Source organism: Rhineura floridana, chromosome 16 (assembly GCF_030035675.1).
Source record: "Rhineura floridana isolate rRhiFlo1 chromosome 16, rRhiFlo1.hap2, whole genome shotgun sequence".
Taxonomy (NCBI): domain Eukaryota; kingdom Metazoa; phylum Chordata; class Lepidosauria; order Squamata; family Rhineuridae; genus Rhineura; species Rhineura floridana.
Window position 1 is genome coordinate 7,583,083 of NC_084495.1, and position 26,009 is coordinate 7,609,091.

General features: G+C 45.2%; 1 protein-coding gene across 2 annotated transcripts in view; it reads left to right on the forward strand.

Annotated features, from left to right (window-relative positions):
* LOC133371233 (actin-binding protein WASF3-like) overlaps nucleotides 1-26,009 on the forward strand; it is a 63,043-nt gene that overhangs the window by 26,412 nt on the left and 10,622 nt on the right. Inside the window, exons 2-7 of one of the 2 annotated variants that reach the window (XM_061598430.1) lie at nucleotides 6,569-6,728; nucleotides 13,060-13,194; nucleotides 17,035-17,188; nucleotides 19,752-19,869; nucleotides 21,334-21,509; nucleotides 22,004-22,267. In XM_061598430.1, the coding sequence (XP_061454414.1) occupies nucleotides 6,596-6,728; nucleotides 13,060-13,194; nucleotides 17,035-17,188; nucleotides 19,752-19,869; nucleotides 21,334-21,509; nucleotides 22,004-22,267 (980 nt within the window). In that variant the 5' untranslated portion in view covers nucleotides 6,569-6,595. The remainder of the gene's footprint in view (nucleotides 1-6,568; nucleotides 6,729-13,059; nucleotides 13,195-17,034; nucleotides 17,189-19,751; nucleotides 19,870-21,333; nucleotides 21,510-22,003; nucleotides 22,268-26,009) is intronic. The other variant, XM_061598431.1, reaches the window with a different exon arrangement.

The window sequence follows — 26,009 nt, forward strand, 5'->3', positions numbered from 1 at the left end:
CAAATGGAAGCAGCATGCAGTGGGTGCTTTTCCTTTTCTTGTTGTTAGGCCTGTCCAACATTCAGGGTGGTGCATGCTAAAAATAAATAGCATTCTGTATCCAGGCATTCTAAATTCTTAGCAAGAAAAGCTGGATTCCAACGCTGGAATGAATAATTTCTCTCAAGTTTGCATACTTTATTCAGCACTATTTTGTGAAACTTATTCTGGGGTGGGTTTTGTGGGGGGGGTGTTGTCAATGAAGGGGCAAGGAGCTATAAAGGGCATCAGAGTCCCCCTCCATTGGAAAATGTATTCAGCCTTCTGAGTTGTCTGCAGTCATTGTTCATGCACTTTCAAATGGATCTTTGCACATTTTGCACTTTATATGATGTGATTTTTGCATAGAAAAAAATAGTCCTGCCAATATTCCATTTTAGTTCCTCACTCTGATGTTGCAATGGTGATCTCTCTGCATAGGCAGTTTTCCTTGCATGTAGTGGGTAGAGAGCACCATCACCCAGGGCCACCCAGATGTTTGTTATATATTTCAAAACAAAAGAGAGCCAGTGTGGTATAGTGGTTGGAGCACCAAATTAGTTACAACTGGAAGACCCAAGTTCTAATTCCCAGGCAGCACAAAGCTCACTGATGTTTGTGGGCCAATCCCTGTCTCTCAGCCTAACCTACCTCATAGGTTTGCTGTGAGGATAAAATGGACTGAGAAGGAGCTATGTATGCAGCCTTCAACTTCATGGAGGGGAGGCGGAATATACATGTAGTAATAAATATATATAAAATGAGTTGCAGCTATCCTCAAAAGAGCCCTTGCAATATTAAATAGCATGCAATATGAAACAGCTTTTGCCAACCTGGTGCCCTCCAGATGTTTTGAAGTACAGTTCCCACCAACTACAGCCAACACATTAAAAACAAAGCATTTAAAAAACAGCATTAAAAAAAAGCTAATCCACCCCCTCACTAGCTAGCAGGCAAGCATTAAAAATGGGTCAAAGGCCTGATGGAATGCAAATGTTTTAACTACCCACCTGAAAGTCATGTGTGAGGAAGAGGAGGAGGAGGCACTTCTAAGGTCAGGTGCTGCAACAGAGAAGGTCCAGTCCCAGCCAACTGTTCCTGTGTTGGTGGAAGTACAGGGAGCAAGACCTCCAATGATTGGTGGGCAAATTCATGTGGGAAAAGGTGGTCCTCCAGACATCCTGTTACATACAACTAGTTGCTCATCACCACCAGATCAGGGCCATGCCTTCGTACTGCACATTTATTAGCCAAGTTTCATATCCAGCACAATTGCAATACTTGCAGTTGTTGAACTTGGATTAGAATACTCACTTTGCCTATAAAGAAGTTTTGAAAAAGCAGGACAGTCTATTCTTTGACCTTGATTGTGGATCCATGGCATGAAGGGGATAGTCCTTCACTCTTAAAACAGGGGTGAACATCAGCATCCATCCAATGAAAAAGCCATGCATTTCAGAGTGTCAGGGTAGAATCCAACATGGCATAGTGTAGGAGGACATGTTATGAATTGGTGTTGCAAAGCTAGGTTAGTTTTTTTTAAAGAAATGGTGCGTAGGAAGCAAGTGGTGATGATGTGGTGCTTAGTCTCCAGGTATTTGTATGAAAAATCACTGCAAGTTGTTGCTAATTGCTTTCCTCCTTAGTGATCTCTGCAGGAGGCTGAGGAGGAATGAATAATGCATGGTAGCTGAAGAATCCCTTTGCTTTACAAAGGTGCTTCCTTAGAGCTGAGATGCTTTGGAAGCCTGGAAGACGATTCGGTGAACTTTGGCTCGTACCATCTGTACCAAATATGTGTTTTGGATATAGATGTTCCATTGCCAAAGCTGTCAGTCTGGTCCGTTTGGGAAACGCTGCATTACCTATGAATTGCTTGAATAGCCTGAAACACCACCTGTGAGAAATGCTGGTTTTCTGGATGTGCATGCCTGATGATTAAGAACATAAGAAGAGTCCTGCTGGATCAGGCCAGCAGCCCATCTAGTCCAGCATCTTGTTCTCACAGTGACCAATTAGATGCCTGTACGAAGCTCTCAAGCAGGAACTGAGCGCAAGTTCACTCTTCCCACCGGTGGTTTCCAGCAACTGGTATTCAGAAGCATGCTGCCTGCGACTTTGCTGTCATGGGTACCGGCCATGAATGTGTCTTTTTCTCTTTGAAGCCATCCAGATTGGTGGCCATCACTGCCTCCTGTGGGAGCGAGTTCCATAGTTTAACAATGTGCTGTGTGAAAAAGTACTTTCTTTTGTCTGTCCAACGTTCAGGTTTATTGGATGTCCACAAGTTCTAGTATTATGAGAGAGGGAGAAATTCTTTCTCTATCCACTTTTTCCATGCCATGCTTAATTTTATACAGTACATTTCTATCATGTCACCTCTAACTCACCTTTTCTCTAAACTAAAAAGCCCCAAATGTTATAGCGCTTCTTCCTAAGGGAGTTGCTCCATCCCCTTGGGTGGTTCTGGGAGCTCTGTTAGATGCAAACTGGGATAATAGTGTAATCCAAAGGATATAGTATGTGCTCAGACTGGAGTGAACCAGGTTCAAATCCCCCCTTGTCAGCTGTGAAGCTTGGTGAGTGATCTTGGGCTAGGGATGGACAAATTGGACCGTTTCAGTTTCTCTTTTGTCTAACTTTTAAGTTCAGTCCACATTTTCACATCAGTTTGCGTTTTTTCCCTACCTTTAAACATATTTTTGTAAGTGTCATTCTACCCATGAACGCTTCTGTGTAGGCATGCTCCTGTGCAAAAGCTTTCACAGGTAGCATGACATTCACAGGCGAGGCAGGCGAGGCTAGGCAAGCCACTGCAGTGAGAGGGGCAGGTGAGTGGCAGCAGCAGCAGCAGCAAGAAGGTAAGTGCTGGAGGTGGGGCAGTTTAGGGAGCTACCTGGGACTGGGGAAGGTATGATGACCTGTGGGGCAGGGAGAGGGATAGCAACCCATAGGGAGCAACAGTGACCCATGGGGAGGCAGGAGGATATATGGTGACCTGCAGGCTGCAGGGGGAACGATGGCAACCCATGGAGGGGGCAGGGGTTACTATGGTGCCCCGCTGGGGGAGCTCAGCGGGCCTGCGTGACAAGGCCTGGCGCTTGGGCTCACCAGGTGGGTGGGAGACGGGCTAGGGGAGGGGAGTTCTGGTGCTCCCTGGGGTGTTGGTAGTGGGGGGAGAAAGGGGAGGGGAGTTCTGGCTCCCCCTGGGGTATAGGTTGGCAGGGGGGATGAGGAGAAGGGTGCTCCGGCTACCCCTGGGGTGATGGTGGGAGAAAGGGAGAGGAACTCTGGTGATGCCTGGGGGGAACAGGGAGAGAGCTACGGTAAACTGTGAGGGGGGAGGGGGGCTTTGGTGATGGTGGGCAGGTTGGTGAGTGAAGCGAGCAGGGGTGGAGCCCCTAGTTTTTTTTAAAAAGTCTTCATGATAATCCACTAGCATTTTAGTGAGCATTTCTCCTAATATATACATTTTTGTCTTTAGCCTTTGCCTAATATACACATTGTGCAAATGACATTGTAATATTGTAATATTATTTTCACTAATCTATTCCTTTTTTGTGCACTTTTCCCCAACATAAACTTTTTTGCATGCATATATTGGTTAGAGAACTGCATCACAAGAATTTTGAAGGATAGCTGTGTTTTGATCCATGTATTATTTTGGGATGCATGAATTACGTAGGTCCACATTAAAATCTGAACCAAACCGAATTTCTGCCCCATCACTATCGTGGACCAGTAGTTGTCTCAACCTAAACTACCTCACAGGGTTGTCATGAGGATTCAAAGGCTGTGTGCATGTGATGGTAACATTTATTTATTTATTAAATTTATATCCCGCCCTTCCTCCTAGAAGGAGACAGTCATTGACTGTTAGCTCTTAACCTTTGCTCTTTAGATTATGTGCCTATGTATTCATACAGTTGCATATTTTTTAATGGTTGGTTGACTGCAATAAAAATGTTGTTGTTGAATCTTATATATGCCATTCTGTTGAAGTGTTGGATGTGATCTGGGTTGCATTTGTTATGGATATGCGAAGTAATTCAGCGGTCTGAGCTGTGTGTTGCTGTGTGTGTATTACCCTGCATTTAGATCACTGAGACCTAAGACTGACTTAGTTAGTTAGAATGAGGTATCCCTTTCCTATCTACTGTGCATTTCTAGACATAAAGTAGCTTTTTCTCATTTTGCTAAGTTGGAGGCACAGTGCCTAGGCTTGGGTCTTGCCCTCATGGCTCATGAGAGAGAGTAAAGACAGAGATGTCTCCTCTCTCTCAGACAGTTGAAAAAGACGACAAAGGAAGGCGGGGCAGGTCAGCTTCCCTGAGCATATCAGTTTACAACGGAAGGAAGTTAGGCGGAGAAGAGCACAGGTAAAGGGAGGAAGCCTAGCCAGCTGGAGGACCCTCACTCTATCTTCCTTCCGGAATGCAGACAAAAGAACCCAAACAGGAGTTTCTCTTGCCCCACTTCCAACAGCATTCTCGAGTCTAGAATGTGTGTGTCATAGAACAGTATTCTTCAGTCTTGGGTTCTTGGTTATTGTTACACTATGATGGGAGTTGTAGTCCAGCAACATCTGGGGACCCAAGGTTGAAGAGGACTGCCATAGAACATGCCCCAGAACCCTTTGCAGTGTGAAAGGATTGCATGGAAGATGTGTCAATGTGACAGGGACTTTGTGAAGGTAGAAATGATTTTAGAAACCATTCCTGTAGTACCACGTTAAGGAACCCTCCCACTGGGGCTGGGTGTCACCTGCAGCCAGATTTTATCTGGGCCTCTGGGTCCCCTCTAACCCATCACCCATGAAGGGAATAAAGGCTTTGATGTTGTGTGTGCAATTGCAGCCCCTTTCTCCGCAAGAAGGTCTGCTGCAAGTAGATCAAAGGAGAGGGAGAAATGTCTCAGCAGAGAGGTAGACTTCTGTTCCTTGCAGATGTGCAAAAAGTTGTCCATTTTCCAGATGCAGTTTTATTTTGAAGTTCTGAGTGGTAATGCAGAACTTTCAGTTCCTGTGTGCATTGACATTATATTTGTGTTCTTCTGGAATTGCTGAGTTCTTTTTGCATTCTGCACAGTCAAGACAGATAGAGGTGTTGGAGAATGTATTTATTTTTACAATTTTTTTTTTAAAGCCTGTGGGGAAAGTGGAAGATGAAACCTGAGTGGAGTCATGAAGAATCAAATGTTTATCTCTGCTTCCAGAAGAAATAGCTCTGTGTATTTGTATGTGTGTGTGTGCAGACGTGTGTGGGTCTGGTTGTGCCTCCTATTGGGGTGTGGCCCTTGGCAGCTTTCTACTGGGGTAATGTGGCCCTTGGCTCCACCCCTGCTGTAGCATATTTTAAAAGTGCAGAGTACTTTACAGTCATATTAGTCCTTACAACAACTCTGTATGGTAGGTTATTGTTGTTGCTGCTGTTAGCAGATGGGGATGGCACTTTGGCTAGAATAAATGTCCTCCCAAAGGCTACCTATAGAGATGATGGCTCTGGTAAGATCTCTGTGGGTGAGGGAAGATACTTCCCAGCTCACACTTCTAGCTGTTTTCGCACAACAGCTCACAGACAGATGGTGACTGGAGAGAGGAAGTAGGGGCTTTCCTCAAATAAAGGGAGAGGGAGCGATGATGGTGGGTCTAGAGGGGAAATCCCTTGTTCTTGCTGCTTCTTCCCCCAAAGCCCAGTGGCCACCCCTTTCCCCTGTGCTGGCTTCTCCTCCCAGGACACTTTGCATTGCCCCTTCAGATCCCTCCTCAATTTTCCAGCAAATCTTCCTCGTTCCTCTCTTTAGCCAGCCGTAAGCACGTGTGCCTCCATTTGCTCCCAGTCTTCATGCAGGGCTGTAGCTCAGGAGTGGAGCATCTGTTTTACACGCAGAAGGCCGCAGGTTCAATCCCTGGCATGCCCAGATGAGTCAGGAAGAGATTCTCTTGCTGAATCCCTGGAGAACCACCACCGGGCATTGTAGACAATTCTGAGCTAGACAAAGCAAAATCGGACTCTGTGTAAGGCAGTCACCGTTGGGGAAGAGCCATAACTCAGTGGTAGGCCAGAGCTGGGTATAAGACAGGTCCCTGTGTTCCTATTAAATCGGCCCTCAATTCAGAACCATAAGGACTGGAATCTTGTTTTATTTTTAGTGGAAGAGTTGTAGCTCGGTAGCAGAGCATCTCCCTTCCGTGCAGAAGGTCCCAGTTTTGGCCCTTGGAATCTCCAGGTAGGATTGGGAAGGACTCCCTTTCTGAAACCCTGGAGAGCTGCTGGCAGTCAGTGTGAACAGTGCAGAGCTAGATGAGCCACAGGTCTGGCTCAGTGTAAGGCACCTTCCTATGTTCCTGTGCTCTTGCTCCCTTTGTCTTGGTTCCCTTTCCTTCTGTTGTCCTCAACAGCAGTCGCAGAATGTCACCTCCTTTGGCGGCAAGGGAGAACCTCATTTTACCTTTTGCGTACCGAAACTATGTGAAGTGCAATGCCCATTGATGCAAGGTTGCAAAAGAAAACTGAATCGTTCTCTGTAATTCTCTCTTCCTTTCTCCAAGGTGAAGTCCTGCTGATTCCCTACCAAGATGCCGTTGGTGAAGAGGAACATCGAGCCTCGGCACCTGTGCCGAGGAGCCCTTCCCGATGGGGTTACCAGCGAGCTGGAATGTGTGACCAACAGCACCTTAGCTGCCATCATTAAGCAGCTGGGAAGTCTCAGTAAGTTGGTGATGAGCTTCATGTGCCTTCCATTGTGCCTGAGGCTGCAGCCAGACAACAGAGTTTCAGAGAACTGAAAGTGGTAGGAGGGAGTCATCGTTGTCTGTCCTGTAGGGACGTGCAGAAGGAAGATCTGGATGTACTGGTAGATCCTCTGGATGATTTGCAGGAGACTGGCAGAAATTTCTGACTCCCAGTTGTTTACAAGAGATAACAAAATTGGGTTTATGCCAATTTAATGGCCATCACCCTGGAGAGCTGCTGCTAGTCAGTGTCAATAGTACCGAGCTAGATGGACCAGTGGTCTGACTTGGTATAAACCAGCATCCTATGTTCTTCTGTGCCTCGCACTGCCAGGGGAAGCTCATGTGGTGGTGGTGATGCGAGATAGGGCTATCTCTGTGCTGTCACCCTGTTTGGCAGATGGCCTCCCCTTAGTGTAATGGAGGGGAACCTCAAGCCTGGGAGCCAAATGTGGCCCCCCCAGACTTCTCTCTAAGTGGCGCTTGCGATTCTGCCCAGGCCAGGCCTGCTCCATAGGCTGTATGTCTCCCTAGATCTATTGCTTGAGTGCTTTAGCGTGTTCTTGAAGTGTGATGGTGCCACTTGCTTGTCTGGTTGTGTGTGTGGTAGGGATGGGAAGATCTGTCAATTTTGGGGCTCTCAATTTCTCATTTTTCTAATCTTAAATTTGGTTCTCCACATTTCTGCAGCAATTTGCATTTTTTTTAAAAAAAATCCTCAAATTCTTCTTTAGTGTGAACTTCTCTTAATAAATACATTTTTATGCAGTTTTGACTAATGTATACATTTCTGCAAGCAATTCGTTCTAATATAATGCATTTTTGTATGTTACTTTCACCAATATATTCACTTTATGCACAGTTTTCCCTAATATATGTATTTCTGTAAGCGTCGCTTGGCTGGAGGGCTGCATCACAACATTTGGATAAGTGCGAATTTCGAAGGATGGCTGTGTTTTGGCTCTCGTATTGTTTCGGAAAGTGGAAATTTGATAAATTTGGCTTTAAATGTAAACTGAATCAAATTTCTCCCCCCATCCCTAGTGTGTGGGAATGTGCAAAATAACCTCTGGCTGTGAATGTAGGTAAGAATCACTCCTTTGCTCCACCCATTTTGGCTCTGGCCCCACCTACCACTCTCATGGCCCCACCCACCACTCTCATGAAGGGGTGCAGCCCTTGGGCTGAAAGAGGTTCCTCACCCTGCTTCACAGGTACGGGAGACACTGGCAGCGTTGTCATTTCAGTCCCAAATGACGTACCTATTTCCTCTGGCATTTTAGGTTTTTTAAACCTGACCCTCCTCCTCTGTGTTTAGATTTTTTAAAATTTTTTAGCTGCCTCTAAAAATGTTTTTTCTTCTATAGTTTTTTTTAAAATAAGAATTTTATCTGTAGAAACACACCATAACATGACTTAAAACATAAATAAAATTCAGTTCCGGAGACTAACAGGCCCAGCAAGAATCACACAAGAATTAGTTGGTGTTTTTATGAATATTGTTTGCCATTTTATGGACTTGATTTCTTATAATTTCTTATTGTTTGCCGCCCTGTACTCCTTCTGAGAGGAAGGGCAGGATATGAATGTAATATAATATAATATAATATAATATAATATGATATGATATGATATGATATGATATGATATAATATAATATAATATAATATAATATAATATAATATAATATAATATAATATAATATAATATAATATAATATAATATAATATAATATAATATAATATAAATCTTGTTTCCCACCCTGGTATTGGTACTGATGAAGGATGGGCTATCCATCTTTTAATAATAATGCCCAGTTGTATACTATGCAGTGAATAGGAATGGGTGAGGATTTTGATTCAGTTCACATTTCAAACCGAATCTATCAAATTCGCACTTTCCAAAACAATATGAGAATCGAAACACAGCCATCCTTTGAAACTCGCACATTTGAATTTTGGGATGCAGTTCACCAACCAAACAATGTTTACAAAAATGCATATGTTAGGGGAAAGGCTGCATAAAAATGAATATATGAGTGAAAATACCATGCAAAAAGGCATTATATGATGAGAAACAGCTGGCAAAAATGTGTACATTAGTCAAAACTGCCTGCAAAAATATGTTTATTTGGAGAAATTCACACTAAGATGCTGGAGAATTCATGAGGATCTTTTTGACTTTGCAAATTGCTGCAGAAATGCAGAGAGCTGAATTTAAGACTGGAAAAATGGGAAACGGAGAGGACCCAAACTGACAGATCTTCCTGCCCTTACAGTGAATGGGGTGATGACGGCACACAACAGGGTGCAGTCAATCTGGCTGTGTGATGATGACTTTGCTGCGGGCAAGTGAAGTTGCCTGAGCCAGAAAGGGTGCTGTAAATCAATAACATGAAATGTTAAAAAAGGGGGTTGGACAGATTCATGGAGGAGTAGCCTGCCAGTGGCTACTAGGCACGATGCCTAAATGGAAACTTCAGCCTCGGAGGCAGTAACAAAATTTGGGGTGGTATTCCGGCATATAAAGTGTGTAGACATGTCAAGAGTGGCGTGGGTAATATGTCCAATGACATCTGCTGGTGTAAGTGAAATCTAGTGCGACATGGCAATATAGTGATAGAAAAAACCACAGTTCCATAACACAACAGGTACTGCAATGTGAAAGGAACGTTAGAAATCGGGACAGAGGCGCTAGCATTATGATCAGGAAATATAACACCATAAACCCCACGTCTGAACGCAGCCTAAATTGCCCAGGAACAACAGTGGGAGAAGCCAGAATGGCATCAAGGGTCAGCACGGTCGAGGTATCCGCTGAGAGTCTGCACCACAGAAGGGGCCCCACTGATGAGAGTCCCTTGAACATCCTCCTCCTGTTCACCACTGCAACTTGCTTGTTCGTTTGCCCACCTCTTGTTCTGGGCCAGACGATGGTGGTGAGGAGGAGGAAGAGGAGGAGGAGGGAGACCACTATGCCTTTGCTCATTGGCTTTTGGGCAGCTGGTAGCAAGGAGGAGAGAGAGGAGCAGCAATAGCAGCAGCAGGTGTTTGCTTAATTAGTTAGTTAGTTAATTAATTAATTAATTGCATTTCTAAGCCATTTAATATTTTAAAGATCTCTAAGCAGTACGCAGAAATACATCATTAAAACAACAAAGTAGTATCATAAATCCAGAGCTACAACACTGGGGGGAAAAAACACCCAATGAAACAATATTATAAAAAAGGAGACATTCAGTAAATAACAGGATCCCATCTTACAGCTCAGAGAAAGCAAAAAGATATGCCTGACACAACTCCTGGATGATGCTTCCATCCCGTATGGGAGAGGGAAGGGCATTTCAGAGTGCAGGGGCGGTGGTGGAAAATGCAGGCCTTTGGGTCAAATGCCCTGTGAAATACGGTACGGTGTGGTGCCATGAGTCAGATTTCCCAAGATGATCTTCCATGTCTCTGTACGGGCAGGTGGTCTTTCAGGTAACTTGGTCCTGAGTTGTTCAGGGCTTTATATATTACTAACAAGATCTTGAACATGGCCTGGTAGGTAATCGGCAGCCAGTGCAGTTCCCTCAGCACAGGTATACTATGTGTGCATCCAGATGCTCTACTCAGCAAGCTTCCTGGAGACTTCTACACCAGCTACAGTTCTGGAACAGGCTCAAGGGAAGGCCTGCATAAAGCACATTACAGTAGTTCCCAACTCCTAGACCTGGAAGTCACTCACCCACAGAGTCGTACCAGGATTCAGTCTTAGTTTTTGGGCCCTCATCCAGCCCACTACTGCATCCTGGCACCAGTTCAAAACAGTCACAGCCTCTCCTAATTCAAATGTAACAGTGAAATAGGGTTCTTCTTACATTCTTAATCTTATCACAAGGCGTGCTGACAAATGTCACTTTTTTGACACTTGTGTGTTTGTGGGTGGGTGGGTGGCCTGGTCCAAATCAGAACAGAAACTCATGGCCTCTCCGCAGGACTTGTAAACCACACGGGAGACCATTAATTTTGTTTAGCCTTGAGAAGAGAAGACTGAGGGAAGATATGATAGCACTCTTCAAATACTTGAAAGGTTGCCACACAGAGGTGGGCCGGGATCTCTTCTCGATCATCCCAGAGTGCAGGACACGGAATAATGGGCTCAAGTTGCAGGAAGCCAGATTTCGACTGGACATCAGGAAAAACTTCCTGTTAGAGCCATACAATGGAACCAGTCACCTAGGGCTCTCCGACACTGGAGGCCTTCAAGAGGCAGCTGGACATCCATCTGTCGGGAATGCTTTGATTTGGATTCCTGCATTGAGCAGGGGGTTGGACTTGATGGCCTTACAGGCCCCTTTCAACTTTACTATTCTGATTCTGTGAATCCCATCCACATACTCCCATGTGGTGTACATATTATCCCTCCAATATCCATGCTGTATTGAGATGGGATGCAGGAAGGAGACTTTCATAGCTCTCTTCAAGTACATGAAAGGTTGGCACACAGAGGAGGGCCGGGATCTCTTCTCAATTGTCCCAGAGTGCAAGACACGGAATAATGGGCTCAAGTTGCAGGAAGCCAGATTTCGACTGGACATCAGAAAAAACTTCCTAACTGTTAGAGCCATACGACACTGGAACCAATGACCTAGAGAGGTAGTGGGCTCTCCGACACTGGAGGCATCCAAGAGGCAGCTGGACAGCCATCTGTCGGGAATGCTTTGATTTGGATTCCTGCATTGCACAGGGGGTTGGACTTGATGGCCTTATAGGCCCCTTCCAGCTCTACTATTCTATGATTCTATGCCTTGAGAGAGCTGCCCGTAACAGGCCTGCACAACAAGTCCCTGGACTGCTTGCTGGCCACAGATACACAAAGGGTGATAATGACCTCCTGTTTTGCAGCTTCATTGAGTCCTTTTCTCAAGACTATGTGTTATTTTGCGTCGCTTCCTTGGGTGAGCACATGTGACCGACAAAGCCTGCCACTGTGTTGCTCTCTTGTTTAACAAGGCCAGCATTATCATCTCGCAGAGGCAACTCTCTCTGAAAACCCCTCTCAAAAGGATCTGAGGGAAGACTAAACCAAACTGAAGCAAACCAAGAGTGAGGCTGCTTGTGGCGGTTTGTGATGGAGCGATTTGCTCAGAGGGTGTTTCCATTGAATTTGCAGCCCTCGTTTGCACAGATGATTTTCCAGTCCTATTTCCAGTTCCTCTGTTTTGTTGCTTGGTTTGCTGGCTGCCAATTCACATGGTTCTCTCAAGGAGAATGTTAAGAGGCAGAAATGGACGTGGAAAAGCAGGGCTTGCCAACGTGACGCCTGTGGGCACAACTGTTGTTGTAATTAATTAATAGCCTTCCGTGTATATATATGAAGATGTACAAAACAACTAAAAACAATTTAAAAAGCCCCACACAGAGTATGACTATTACTACTGCTGCTATAATTACGCCCTTGAGGTCTTCCTCTGGTGCCCATGAAGCCTCACTGCCCCCTTGGCCATAAGGTGGAGATGGTAGTTACCTCCTCCCACTTGGAAAAATACTTAGAGCTGAAGGAGGAAGTTGGAAGAGTGACTGTTTCCCACCTCCAGTTTTTTTTTTAATCTCTATGTACTTTGTTTTTAAATTAAATTAATTTTACTGGATCTAACTTTTACCTGGTGCCTGCACTATTCACTGAAAAATCCAGATGTGCCCAACGGCCTGAAAAGATTGACCATCCCTGTGCTAGCCACATAATGCTGATGTGGGGATGGAGGCATTTACAAGGGATGGCTTTAAAAGGGGCATTAGACAAATGTATGGAGGAGAAGAAATCTATGAATGGCTTTCAGTTGTGATGGCCTTTGCCAACCTGGTGCCCTCCAGATGTTTTGGACTTCAGCTCTCATCAGCTTGCTGGGGCCGATGGGAATTGCAGTCTAAAACAGCTGGTGGGCACCAAGCTAGCAGGGGCTGTGCTACCACCTCTGAATGCTGTTTTCTGGGATGCAGTGCTGGGCTTCTCAAGGACATCTGGTTGTTGGACTACATAAGCGTTTGGTCTGATCCAGCTGGATGTCCCTTATGCTGTTACATAAATGATTCATGCTAGCCTAGGGCTTGCTGGATTCAAGTTAAAGCCTTCCAGGCTTTTGCAGAAGAGCAACAGCCCATGTGGCAGAAATAAGCAAAACATCTACACATGCTTGGTTATGATTGATTCTGCCCTCTGGTTCCTACACAAATGTGCTCGCCTTTCATCTGATTTCTTCTTCTTAAAAGATACCTCTGTCTGTTTCACCCAAAACTGGTAATTTCTTTCGTTTCATGGTCTTTCAGGCAGACATGCTGAAGACATTTTTGGAGAACTGTTCAATGAAGCCAATAGTTTCTACATGCGGATGAACTCCCTGCAGGAGCGAGTGGATCTTCTGGTGATCAAGGTCACCCAGTTGGACTCCACTGTGGAAGAAGGTAATTAGCAGCAGCTTGGGGAGGACGGACTTTCTTGTGGCCCCTTTTTTTATCTGTGAGAGTGTCTAGTCCAAGAGGACAGAGTTGCATCTGGATGACTTGGTGCTTTGTCCAGTACTGCTGAAGGCTTGCCATTTTCAAGCTTCTTTTTGTGACCCAGTAAAGCGAAATCCTGCAGTGTAACAGGTGAAAAGGAAATTCTACAAAACAGACACTTATTTCCTGGGATGCAAGTTTTTTAGAACCATACTTTACTATGATGGTGATTGGGGAGTCCTTTGGAGGGGGAGGGTAATCTGCCAGGGGTTGTGTGCCAGCATGGGTGGAGTTAGAGTCCAAGGTGGGTGGGCCCCTCCTTCCCTCTCTCTCTCTCTCTTTGCCACCCCACTTTCCATTTCCCAGCTCGTCACATGCATGAACGTAGGCCCTTGGATCTCAGGTTGTCCGTCCTTGATTTATGAATTCCAGCATTCCCTTTTTCCTTGTATGTTACAGCGGACACTCTTTCACACAAGCACAATATGAATCCTGTTGCAATGCAGCATTTTGGGTTTAGAAAGTCAGAAACTGAAGCTTGGAAAATGTCAAGCCTCCAGTATTTGCATGACAAAAGACCTCCAGTTCCAACAGTGCCCGTTGTGAAAGTGGATTTTGGGTCTCCAAAGAGAATTGCTTATTAGCTGAGGCCTAATATCCTCAACCATCCAATATTACCCAACCTTCCTCAGGAAAGCAACCCAGAGATTTCAGTGAGACTTATTCCCAAGTAAGTGTCCATAGGTTTGCAGCTTAGAAGGAACTTCATTACCTCCCTGCTTACTTCTGTCACCAGATATTCTGAAAAGGGCGTGATAATGAAGTGTTTCTGACATTATTTATCATCATCATCATCATCACTGGCCTTTTTATCTTGCTCTCCAACCGAAAAAGGCTCCCAGAGCAATTTACAGTTATCAATGAGAAGATAGTCCCCTCATGCATTCATAGTAAATACAGCATCCATCACTGTCAGTGTTTTACAAACTTCACTGAGAAAGATATCTATGTATTTTCTCTCTAGGGCAGCTACCCAGTTAAAGAAATCTTAAGACTATTATTTGTATGACTTTTACTTGTTCAATAAATCTGCATAAATTCACATCAGAACAAAGGCGTCCAAAGAAAATGGCATGTTTTCTTTTGTTTTGAAAGGCCGTGTCTCTGAGGAAGGCATTCCCTCCCATCTGTATGGATAGGGGGAGTATCTCTTCTAAGGTGACATCTGCTGTATATAGTTTTTGTAAATTAAAGTGTCCCCAAGGGAAAGGTGATCCCACAGGCATCCTGGTCTCAAGCCCTGAATGCTGTTAAAGGTAAGGGTTAATACTGAATACGTAGCCCAGAAATGGACTAAGATCCAGTGCAGATGTTTCAGAATCATTGAGATATTTTCCCAGGGCCCAGTCCCAGTTAGCAATCTTGCAGCAGTAGTTTGTACTAACTGCAGTTTCCAAACAGTCTTCCAAGTCAATCCCATGTATAACACATTACAGTAGTCAAACCTAGAGGCTAGCAGGGCATGGATGACTGAGGCAAGAACAATTAACTGCCTGCGTGTGGTGCCCCCCATCCTTCTAAGTCCTGGTAGCCAATTCTGTTGGGCATGGTGGGGTCCCCCGCCCTTTGTGTAGTCAAACAGAAGGGGATGTGGCATTCCTGCCTTTGCAGGATTAGTTTGGATTTCTTTTTTCTCTGCTAAGCCACTGGAGAATGAAGAATAAGCCGTGAAGGCAGCCAGGAGAGGATCCCTGTTTTGCCTTCAACAACTGGAAAGTTTTTTCCCTCAAAACAAGCCTGATTTTTGGTGTAGTTTTCACTGTACCACTGTGGCTGTACCACTCCAGACTACAGGTGGGGACTAGCATCACCGAATGCTCCTAGGTACATAAAACTCCCTACACCTAGAAAACTACCGTGGAGTGGTGGGTGAGAGCAGGGTTATACGAGCACAAGAAGACCCTTCTGGATCAGGCCAGTGGTCCGTCTAGACCAGCATCCCGTTCTCACAGCGGCCAACCAGATGCCTGTGGGAAGCTCACAAGCGGAACCAGAGCACAAGTGCACTCCCCCTCCAGGTTTCCAGAAACTGGTCTTCAGAAGCATACTGCCTTGGACTGTGGAGGCAGAGCATAGCTGTTGTGGCTAGTAGCCTTTGATACCATGAATTGTCCTCCATGAATTTGTCTAATATTCTTTTAAAGATGTCCGTGGCCATCACTGCCTTCTCTGGAAGCAAGTTCCATAGCTTCACTGTGTGCTGTGTGAAGAACTTTCTTTTATCTATCCTGAACAATAGTGTAGTGGCAAATTCACAAGTGCAGGGTCTCTTCATGATAGTCACACCATGCCCCCTCACAGCCACACTCCCTCACAACCATGCCCCATTTCCATGTTTCTTCATTGCCTTTCCTGTTTGTGTTGTCTGTGAGTTCACATTCCACTACAGCGGACGTCCCCAGGAGCCAATCAGCATGAAAGGGGAAGCTGTGTGTTAGCTACTGAGAAGAGCCTTCTCAGTGGCTGACTCGCCTCCTTTCATGCTGATTGGCTCCAATCAGCACAAAAAGAACAAGGACTCTTTAGTGGCTGACACACTCCCCTTTTGTGCTGATTGGCTTGTACATAGGGAGCTGGCTGGGACCCTGCTTCCAAAAAAGGGGTCAACGACCCCTCTGCAACCACAGATGACTACACTCCTGGTCCTGAATCTTGCAGCATTCAGCTTCATTGGATGTCCAATTTACCCTAGCCTTCTCTCGCATATTCTAGATTTCTGGGTGTAGGAGTGTTTGCACGGAGGAGTATTCCACTGTTGGAGCTCACCCTTGTAGTCTGGAGTGGTACAGCTCAGACCGAGATCTAGTTCCAGGGTTGGCTAACCTGTGGCCCTCTAGATGTTGCTGGATTCCAACTCCCATCCCCTCCGACCTCTGGCCATGCTGGCTGGGGGGCTGATGGGAATTGTAGTCCGACAACATCTGGAGGGCCACAGCTTCCCCACCCCGTTTTAGATCCATATTTGTCACACACATTTAACCTCTTCCAAAGCGCATAAGGGGAACCTTCTCCAGGAAATCCTCTCCCTTTTTCTCTCGTGCCTGCTCTGGAGGAACGGACAGTCACCCTGCTCAGGAGTAGTGGGGAGTGCAAGCAATTTCTTCATCAGCTGTCTGCTAAAGGTTAACTTTGATGGGAAAGTGGGGTGTGTGTGTGTGTCATGACATTGGAAATGGGAAACTTCTCTGATTGATAGATGTGACAGATAGGCGGATTAACCAGCTCTTCATACGGCCCAGCTCAAGGTTCAGGGCTGCTGTTTCACGGCAGCAAAATACATGGGCAGTGGATTTTCGCTGCTATAAGTGTGCAGAAGGTCATGATGCCCATGCTTCCTCTTCCTTGGTGTGCGCTGTCTCTCACACGCACATGCACACACTTCATGCATTTGCTGCTGCCATATGGCTCCAAACAGCATTTAAAGAAGGGTTTCCAGATGTTGTTGGACTCCAACTCCCATCAGCAACATCTGGCCACAAGTTCCCCACCCTGGGTGCAAACGAACGTGGTCTTTGTAGAAAACACCCATTTAAGCAATATTTCTTACCCATTTTTAGGACTCGGGAACTCTCAAATCAGAGAACATCATTACAATTTTAACCTAAATATCCAGTCAGTAATGAAATGAAATAACGACCGCATCTTAGATGGCCCAGCATGCCCTGTAGGAAACAAAATCTGTGCTGTGTGTTAGGTTTACAAGTTTGGTTTCATCCTTTTCACGTTTCTGTCTTGGGTTTCCAGTCTCACTGCAGGATATCAACATGCGGAAAGCATTCAAGAGCTCTACCATTCAGAACCAGCAGGTGGTGTCTCGCAATTCCATCCCTAACCCGGTGATGGAGATGTACCAGCGCTGTGATAAACCTCCACCACTCAACATCCTCACGCCATACAGGTAGAGCCTTTGGCAAAAGAGCCTCTATCACTGACCTCATGCCCATTATGGGAGGATAAACTAGAAAGAGATGGGTCAGGTGTAGCCTAATGGCTAGCTTATGGGATTTTGATGTTCCTTTACAGCAGGGGTGGGGAACCCCAGACCTGGGGACCAAATGCAGCCCTCCAGACCTCTCTATCTGGCCTTCCGAACTCTCGCCTTATTGGCCTGGCTTCACACCAGCTATGGGGCCGGAATGTGTCCCTGAACTTTGATAACACCTCTTACTTCTCTGGATGGAGGAAAGAGAGGTGTGCGTGAGTGTGTTTAGAAATGAACCTGCTGTAGAAAGGTAAAATTCCCATTTGTTGCTCCACTTACTTTTGCTTCTGGCCCAGCCCACTGCTGGCCTGTGTGCCTGGAGGGTTGCCCAGAAAGGAATGTGGCCCTTGGCTGAAAAAGGTGCCCCACCCCTGCTTGAAGGCAAAGGAGGCTAACCTGTAGCCCTCCAGATGTTGTTGGGCTCCAATTCCCATCAGCCCCAACTGATAGTCAAATATTATGGGAGATAACAGGCCATGCAACATATGAAGGGCAAAAGGTTAGCCACACCTGGCATTAAATGATCAAAAGATTACGAGTTCTGCTAACTCTCAAGGTTATGCTATTGCTTCCTAGTTGTTTGGGCTTTTAAAATTTGGGGTTATAATTTTGTTTTTCACCAGCCTCGTACCTGGTGTTGCTCTGAAATGCTAAGAAACCAAAAGAATCAGTGCAGAAAGTTTGAAAGTTTCAGTCTGCCATCTTGATTCAGAATGGCGTCCAATTGTATCCAAACATGGATGGAAACCTGCTCCTTGATCTCAGGAACCACCATGCAAAATTTGGATACGAAATCTTAAGAGGTGTCCAAATGCATAGTGAACAAACTTTCCTAAATATGTAGTAGATCATAATCATAACTGTACATTCACTGAAAGTGTAAATGTAAATGCACTGCCTTCACATCGATTCCGACATATGGCGACCCTATGAATAGGGTTTTCATGGTAAGTAGTATTCAGAAGTGGTTGACCATTGCCTCCCTCTGCGGCTGAGAGGCAGTGACTGGCCCAAGGTCATCCAGTGAGCTCCATGGCTGTGTGGGCATTCAAACCCTGGTCTCCCAAGTGGTAGTCCAACACTATAACCACTATGCCACACTGGCTCTCACATTCACTGAACATGGCACTTAACAGAGTTTTATAAGCAAAAAAACACGCAGTTTCCTGTCTCCAATGCCCTTGCAGTATAATTTTAGCAGTAATTCAGGTTATCCTGGATTGGGAGAGCTTGGGCTATGGGTCAACAAATCCCCAGTTCAAATTGTTCCTTTGCCATCAACTCACCAAATAGTTCCAGTAAGCCACTCTTTCTCTCAGCACTTCCCACCCTCATCTGTAATATCGAAATACCGGACTGACCTATCTTTGTGTGAAGAGCTTTGAACGGAATAAAACTTTACAAGTGAGGCAGTGAGCAAAATCTTGCAGTGTGGAGAGCTGCTGTTTAGGGCTTCTTTCAGATACTCCTCTCTCTCTCTCTCATACACACACACCACCACCACAACCAGCACCACCAAATCAGTCAGCATCTTGTGTCCGCTGAGTGTACTCAATCCTCATTGGGCTGTTTTTGGAGATATCCCCTTCTCTTTTTATACTTTATGTATTATTATTTATTACATTTATACCCCACCTTTCTTTTCATGATAGAAACCCAAGGCGGCTTACATATGGTTCCCAGGCGGTCTCCCCTCCAGGCACTGACCTGGCCACACGTGCCTTCAGACCATAGCCTGGGACCTTTAGCAAAACGTGGGCTTTCCCTGGGTCTTCTAACACCTTCCTCGAGATGTTTCGAACTACAAATTATGTGAGTTGTTGTCCAAAGCATCTTGTGGGCACCAAGGCTGATATATATGATAAATATATGATGATATAAAAATCTGTTAATCACCTAACTACTGAAACACTTTTCTATTTTCTTTCCTGATATTTTTATCCTGCCCTTCTTCCAAACAGCCCAGGAGAGTGTGTAAGATCCGCTTCATTTTGTCTTCACTACAACCTTGCGCGGCAGATTAGGGTAAAAGGTCCTGGCTGGCTCAAGGCCACCCAGGGAGCTTCGTAACCAGGTGGACGATTGAAGCCTGGGTCTTTGCAGTCAGAGTCTGACACTCTAACCCAGCCTTCCTGGTGTGGGGCTGATGGGGGTTGTAGTCCAAAACATCTGGTAGGCCTCAGATTGGTGAAGGCTGCTGTGGCTGCTGTTGCACCATACTGTTTGTCTACCCATTTTATATTCATAAAATTCTAGGCTGTGAGTAGGGATCCTGTGGCTCTCCAGATGTTGCGGGACTGCAATTCCATCATGCCTGACTGACCATTGGCCATGCTGGAATCCAACAACTTGGGAGCTGCAAGTTCCTTAGTCTCTCAGTCATAACAGCATCTCTCTCTCTCTCTCTCTCTCTCTCTCTCTCTCTTTCTCTCCCCCTCCCTCCCTCCCTCCCTCTGTGAAACCAACTTACCCATTCCAGAGATGACAAGAAAGATGGTTTGAAGTTCTACACTGACCCTTCGTATTTCTTCAACCTTTGGAAAGAGAAGATGCTGCAGGCAACAGAGGACAAAAGGAAAGAGAAACGGAGGCAAAAGGTAAAATTTGGTAGGGAAGTGGAGGTGAAGGGGGAACGTATGGAAGATGGAATTTTGGTAGCCTCCATACCGGGTGTGTAAGCAGACAGTCCACCTGTCTGGAGATTGTTAATAGAGGAGACAATTCAGCCCCTCCCCCCCCATTCAGCCCCTCTCCTCCCCAAGAGATTAAATGTTAAAATAAGCTGCCTGGTTAATTGCAAACAGTGTAACAGGAGCAACTGGTGGGAAGGGGTGGTGCTTAGCACTTCATCTCACCAATCAGGGTCCATGTCCCCCTTGAGTGCTTCTGCCAGGCTGGGCTGTGCCCTTGAACTGTGCTAATAACCTGGATGGAGAGAGGTGTGTGTGAATACCTCTTGACTTCCGTGCGGCTACAATACAAAGACAAAAGTCCCACTCATTGCTCCACCCACTTTTGCCTCTTGTCCCACCCACTACTGGCCCCCAGAAGGTTGCCAATGAGGGAATGCAGCCCTCAGGCTGGAAATGATTCTCCCCCATCTCATCACATTAGTCACGAGGCTATAGAATAACTATATAGCCTTAGAATACAGGCGTGGGATCTCATTTTAGAATCCTCCCCAGTGTACAAAAAACAAACCAGCCCAGAAGCAAAACATAATTCCTTGCAAATAGGTGGACTGGAAGCATTCTCCTTGATGTGCTAGCTTTTGTTGCTGTTGATTTTTGTTACTTGCACAGAGTTATTTTTATATGGGAGAGCATTCTGGAATGCGTTTCCCCCCCTCGAAACACCCTCCACTCTCCCCGCAGCCGGAAGCTGTACACTCTGTTTTATCGCCTTGGGGATTCTGTTCCATGTGTGGAATGAGCCAGCCAAACCTTGCAATCACACCACCAGCAGAGAGTTGGTTGGCATGTAGAGATTCAGTTAGCGTTTGAAGGTGAGCTTACTTAATTCACACTTTCTGAAGCAATACGTGAGCCAAAACACAGCCATCCTTTGAACTTTGCACATGCCCGGATTTTGCGATCAGTTCTCCACCGAAGTAATCCGTACAAAAACGCATATACGAGGGGGAGAGTAGGCGTATAAATGCATATATTAGGGAAAATAACATACAAGAATGCATTATATAAGGGGGCATCTGCTTTGCAAAAATGTGTCTGTTGGGAGAAATTAACCGTAAAATTCTGATTAATTTGCATGAGGACTTTTTTTTTTTTTTAAAGCAAACTGATAATGGAAATCTGTAGAAGTGAACTTATTATTGATTATTTGATTGATTAAATTTATATCCCGCCCTTCCTCCCACTTTAAGTACTTTAAAACATCTTAAAAACAAAAGACTTTAAAAGCATATTAAAACAAAACACCTTAAACACAATCTTTAAAAAACATTTTTAAAGACATCTTTCAAAAACAAGAGCTGAAAATTGAGAAACCAAAACGGACGTATTCGCCCATCCCTGCTTCTCTGTCTCTCTCTCCCCTCGCAGGAGCAGCGTCTGGTTGAGGACTCCACCCGGGAAGTGAAGAAAGTGAGGAAAGCGCGCAACCGGCGGCTGGAGTGGAACATGATGGCCTATGACAAAGAGTTCCGCCCCGATAACAGGTTCTCACCATCTCCATATCACATGGCCTCATCGGAAGGATCACTGTCCCCAGATAATAGGCAGGTTTTATGTATTACACGCTTTGCTTGATCTTTTTTCTTTCCTTTGCTGGTTTTTTGGACTTCCCTTTTGGTTGGCCTTTTTTGCTTGTTTGTTTCTGGGTGGTTTTATGGCTCACGACAGCAAGGGTCCTCATCTGGCTAGATGCAGGTTCAGGGAAGTGAGGCCTTTTTTAAAAAATGCATTGTTTGTTGCTCAGGGGCTGCTCCATCGCTGCATGTGCTTTGCTGCATTCACATCATGCTGAGAGGAGAGGTTAGGTGTGCCGCTTGGGACGTAAGCTAGGAGGACTTCAACCCATATAGCAGGCTGATCTCTTGAGTGGCAGTGCAGCCTTCCCAACCCATGCTTGTACCACCCTTGCTGCATGAGTGTGTGTTTTTCTGGTGCCTTGATCCCAGCAGCTGAAAAATGCCATCTTATTCCTCCCTTCAATTTGGTTCCTTCCATCCCATCCAGGAGTACAACCTTTTGGTGTTTTTGTGTGTGACAGATCTTATGCGTCAGATGCAGCTGATCACTCATACCCAGCCAGTCCTAACCATCCTGCCCAGCAGATATTAGGTCCAGCGTCACACCTGTCAACAGACAACAAAGAGGTTATCCTGGTGGCTAACCAGGGCCAGGAACATCTCTACAGGCCCTCAGCGGCAGGGAGCCGGCAGAACAGTCTCAACCGGGTCCAACAGCCCCATGTGCCACAGCCACCAGAGACTATGCTAAATGGACCGAGACCTCAGATAATCAAGGATTATGGGTATGGATTCCTGCCTGCTTTCCTTCCCCTGTCAGGTGTGTCTTTTCCCATTCAGAATGAAAGAGGTTGGGGATTTCTAAAGCTACCCGGTTGTTGAAAAGCAGAGTTCTCTCTCCTTGTGTAGGAAAGGTGTTAAGAAGTGAGATGTAATCAGGTCACTGGGCAGCCAAGGAAGCCTGATTCCATCCCCTTTCTTTGCCATTGATTTCTGGTATGACCAAGAGCAAGCGCCCGTTCTTTGGTTTCCGCACTGGAAAATGTCATCCAGAAATCAGCTAATTAGAAGGAACAGAGCATGAATGAATGAATCTTTATTTTTACCCCGCCCTTTTTCCAAAACTGGAACTCAGGGTGGCTTACAAATAAAAACTACTCATACGTAAGCAGTATTCATCTATCCTGGGAAATATGAGGAAAAGATAAATATTCCCCTTTTACTACTTTTATTGGAAGACCACATGTGTTTCTTCCATGATCAGACAGATACTTCCAGGTTTGCATTCTGTAAAACCAGCTAGCTATGATAAGGTTGCATGGAGGCTGACCATCCTACCATTCCCATGTAGTTCCTGAACCCCCTTGTGTTGCATGGGGGCCTGTGGGCAGAATTTGCTCTGACTTTGGTCATTTGCACAAGAGTATATGCCAATTTACTTTTTTCTTCTTTGGAACCAAGAAGAAAAAAACTGAGCAATGCAAAAGTCACTGTAGGGTCAATGACTAAGGACTGATGTGTGCATAAATCTTATGTGTGGAGGTTGCCCTCTATCTCTGCTTCCTGTGGCAGTGTTCTTCACACAGCGAGGCATTCCTCTTCTGTGAGCTCACATGATGAAAAGCCTCTCCTTTCTGTCTCACAGCAAGGATGCAGAACTGTAGAGTTTGCAATCATGAGGAGGCGGGAAGTTTTACCATATACAGGGCTGATGCCAGGTATGACATGGCCCTTGGGCACCAGCCTGCCCTGGGCCTGCAGTGCCTACCCACACGTCCCACCTACCTCATCTTGCATCATGTCACATGAATGATGTGTGCATGCAGCGCATGTGCCTGCCATCAACCAAGGTGGCAACGGGGCATCAGCGCTCATTCCTGCCATCAACCAAGATGGCGGCCGGGCTATACCCCGCTGCCATCTTAGTTGATGGCAGGCATGTGCACAGAGTGCACACGGCATTCACAGGGATAGGAGAGGTAGGTGAGTCATGCGCAGGCTTATTGAAGCCCACACTGTTTGCACTGGGATCTCCCTTTCTGCAATCCATGACAGGGTCAGGACCCTACTCTGCCATGGGTCGCAGAATGGGAGCTCTACCCTCCCACCCTAAGGAGGGGCCCTTTAGGGGCCCCTCTGGGCTGCCCTCTGGCACTGGCCCTAACCATATAGGCAATCTCTGTTGATGAATTGTTCATCATGTACGGACAGTTGCCATGGGAAGAGATTTAGACTAACCTCTTTACACTCCTTTATAATTGTGCTTCAGGTTTCACAATGTGGGCTTCTGTGTAAGGGCCGATATAGTGCTGCTGAGGCCTTGTTTTTCTTTAATCATCTGGAAGTGGAATTAAAACAGGGGTACCACACAACACATAATCTAGTGCTATATCATCCAGCAATGCCTGACCTCATGGCCAAGATTTTTTAAAATAATATTTACTCAGAAAGATGTCCTGTTTTGCAAAATCTTCTGCAGCATTAACCGGAAGCCTCTTCCTTGTGGCTTCTGCCTCCAATTGTTTCAGTGTAGTCATGGCATTACTGATGAATTGCCCCATTAATTACCCCTTAAAAAGTAAAGTTCTGTTCTCTAGGGATGGCTCAATTATTGGTTTCCTCTTAATAGTTTTTCTTTTCTTTTATTGTGGAAGAGTGCTATTTTGGAATAAATAGCAAAACAGTGTATGGAAACCAGTGATTAAATCCCCAACAAAGAACAGAAAATTGCTAATGGAAGGGCAATCCTCTGTAATGCTGCATGTATATGCAGTTACAGAATTAGATACTATAAGGAGGAAGCTTCTAATTAAAGGCACACTAGATATTTTTTTAAAACCTTCAGTAGTGCTTGCCAGTCCACACTGAAGAAGCCAGTGCTGTAACTGTGTTTTAAGAGTGGGTGGAAGTCTGGATTCTTTGTCGAATGTGAAATAGCAATTGCAGGTTAAATGGTTAGTGTGGAAGCAACCGAGGTTTTCCTTCTTCAGGACTATGGACAGCAGTCTGCAAGAGAGCAATTAAAGACTACCTTGCACTTTGAAATGGAAATGGACTGCCTTCAAGTCGATCCCGACTTATGGCTATCCTATGAATAGGGATTTCATGGTAAGCGGTATTCAGAGGGGGGTTACCATTGCCTCCTGAGGCTAGGCCTGCTCAGCTTGCCACAGCTGCACAAGCCAGCCCCTTCCTTGTCCGCAACTGCCAGCTGGGGGGCAACTGGACTCTTTGGGACTATGCAGCTTGCTCACGGCTGCACAGGTGGCAGGGCACGTAACCCCTGAGCCACTCACTGTTGGGGTGATCTTTAGCTGGCCCTTTACATCCAGGAGACAAGAGCGGGGAATTGAACTCACAGATTCTGGACTCCAGCCAGGCTCTCCTCCCCACTGTGCTATACCAGGTAACATTTCCTACAAGAGGACCTATGACATTTTCTTCTGTGTAGGAATTTCTTGTAAGTCATCAAGTATGATGAGCACATGTGTCTTTCATTGCACACACATGCAGCAGGAAGCCACCGCTAATTACGGTGTTCCACCATGTAGAAAGGTGTCCAAAGAGACACAATTAGTGTTAATCACATGTGCAAACTGAACATGAGTTTTGCACACAGAGAAGTGAGTACTGTACATTTAGGAAGCGGTTTTTGTATGAGGCATTCCTTTGTTTGGCATGTCCTCTGATCTCGTCAGCACATGGACAGAAACTAAAGAACAATGTATACTGGGATAAGCAGCTATCATTGCATGGTATGATGGCATTGTATGGTATGTTGGCGTATGGGCATCAAGACCAAGATGCCTGAGACTGTTCTGACAATTATCTTCTTAGTCTAGAGAACAAAAAAATAAATGTCAGGGACAGACATATGGGCTCAATGATTAAGTGCATTGAGCTGCATGAAAGTTAAAGAAAACCCTTACAAGACAATAAACAGATGTAAGAAATTTTATTTTTAATTATTTTTATTTGAAAATTTAACAATGAAAGAAAAAGAAAACAAAGTTAAAAAAAGAAATAAAATATATAAAAATATTAAAGGCAAAAATAAAAACAAAAGAAATGATATATGAGTACTGCTAACAAGAACAATAAATCACCATCAGTTTACATTATGGATACAGTACCTGCATCTTGAGTTAAGCAATAAGTTAATGTAAGTCCTCCCATTGTCCAAATAGGCATTCGCTTGAAATTGACATCTATATGAAATACATTCTGGTGTAGCCAGAGGAGTAACGTCTTCAGTCCATTGCATAATAAATGGTGGGTATTTATCCTTCCATGCTCAAAGTATAAATCTCTTAGTGACCATAAGGGCTTGCAAAATGCACCTTGTTGTCCTGCTGTTAACCCCCATACTACAGGAATAAAATGTAAAAGTGCATGAACATCCGCAAATATCAAGGATTTCACCAGTACAAAATTAATAGGGATAACAACTTCAGACCAGAAAGAATATATCATTGGACAAGCCCACATCATATGCGTCAATGAGGCATTCTCAGCATCACACCTCCA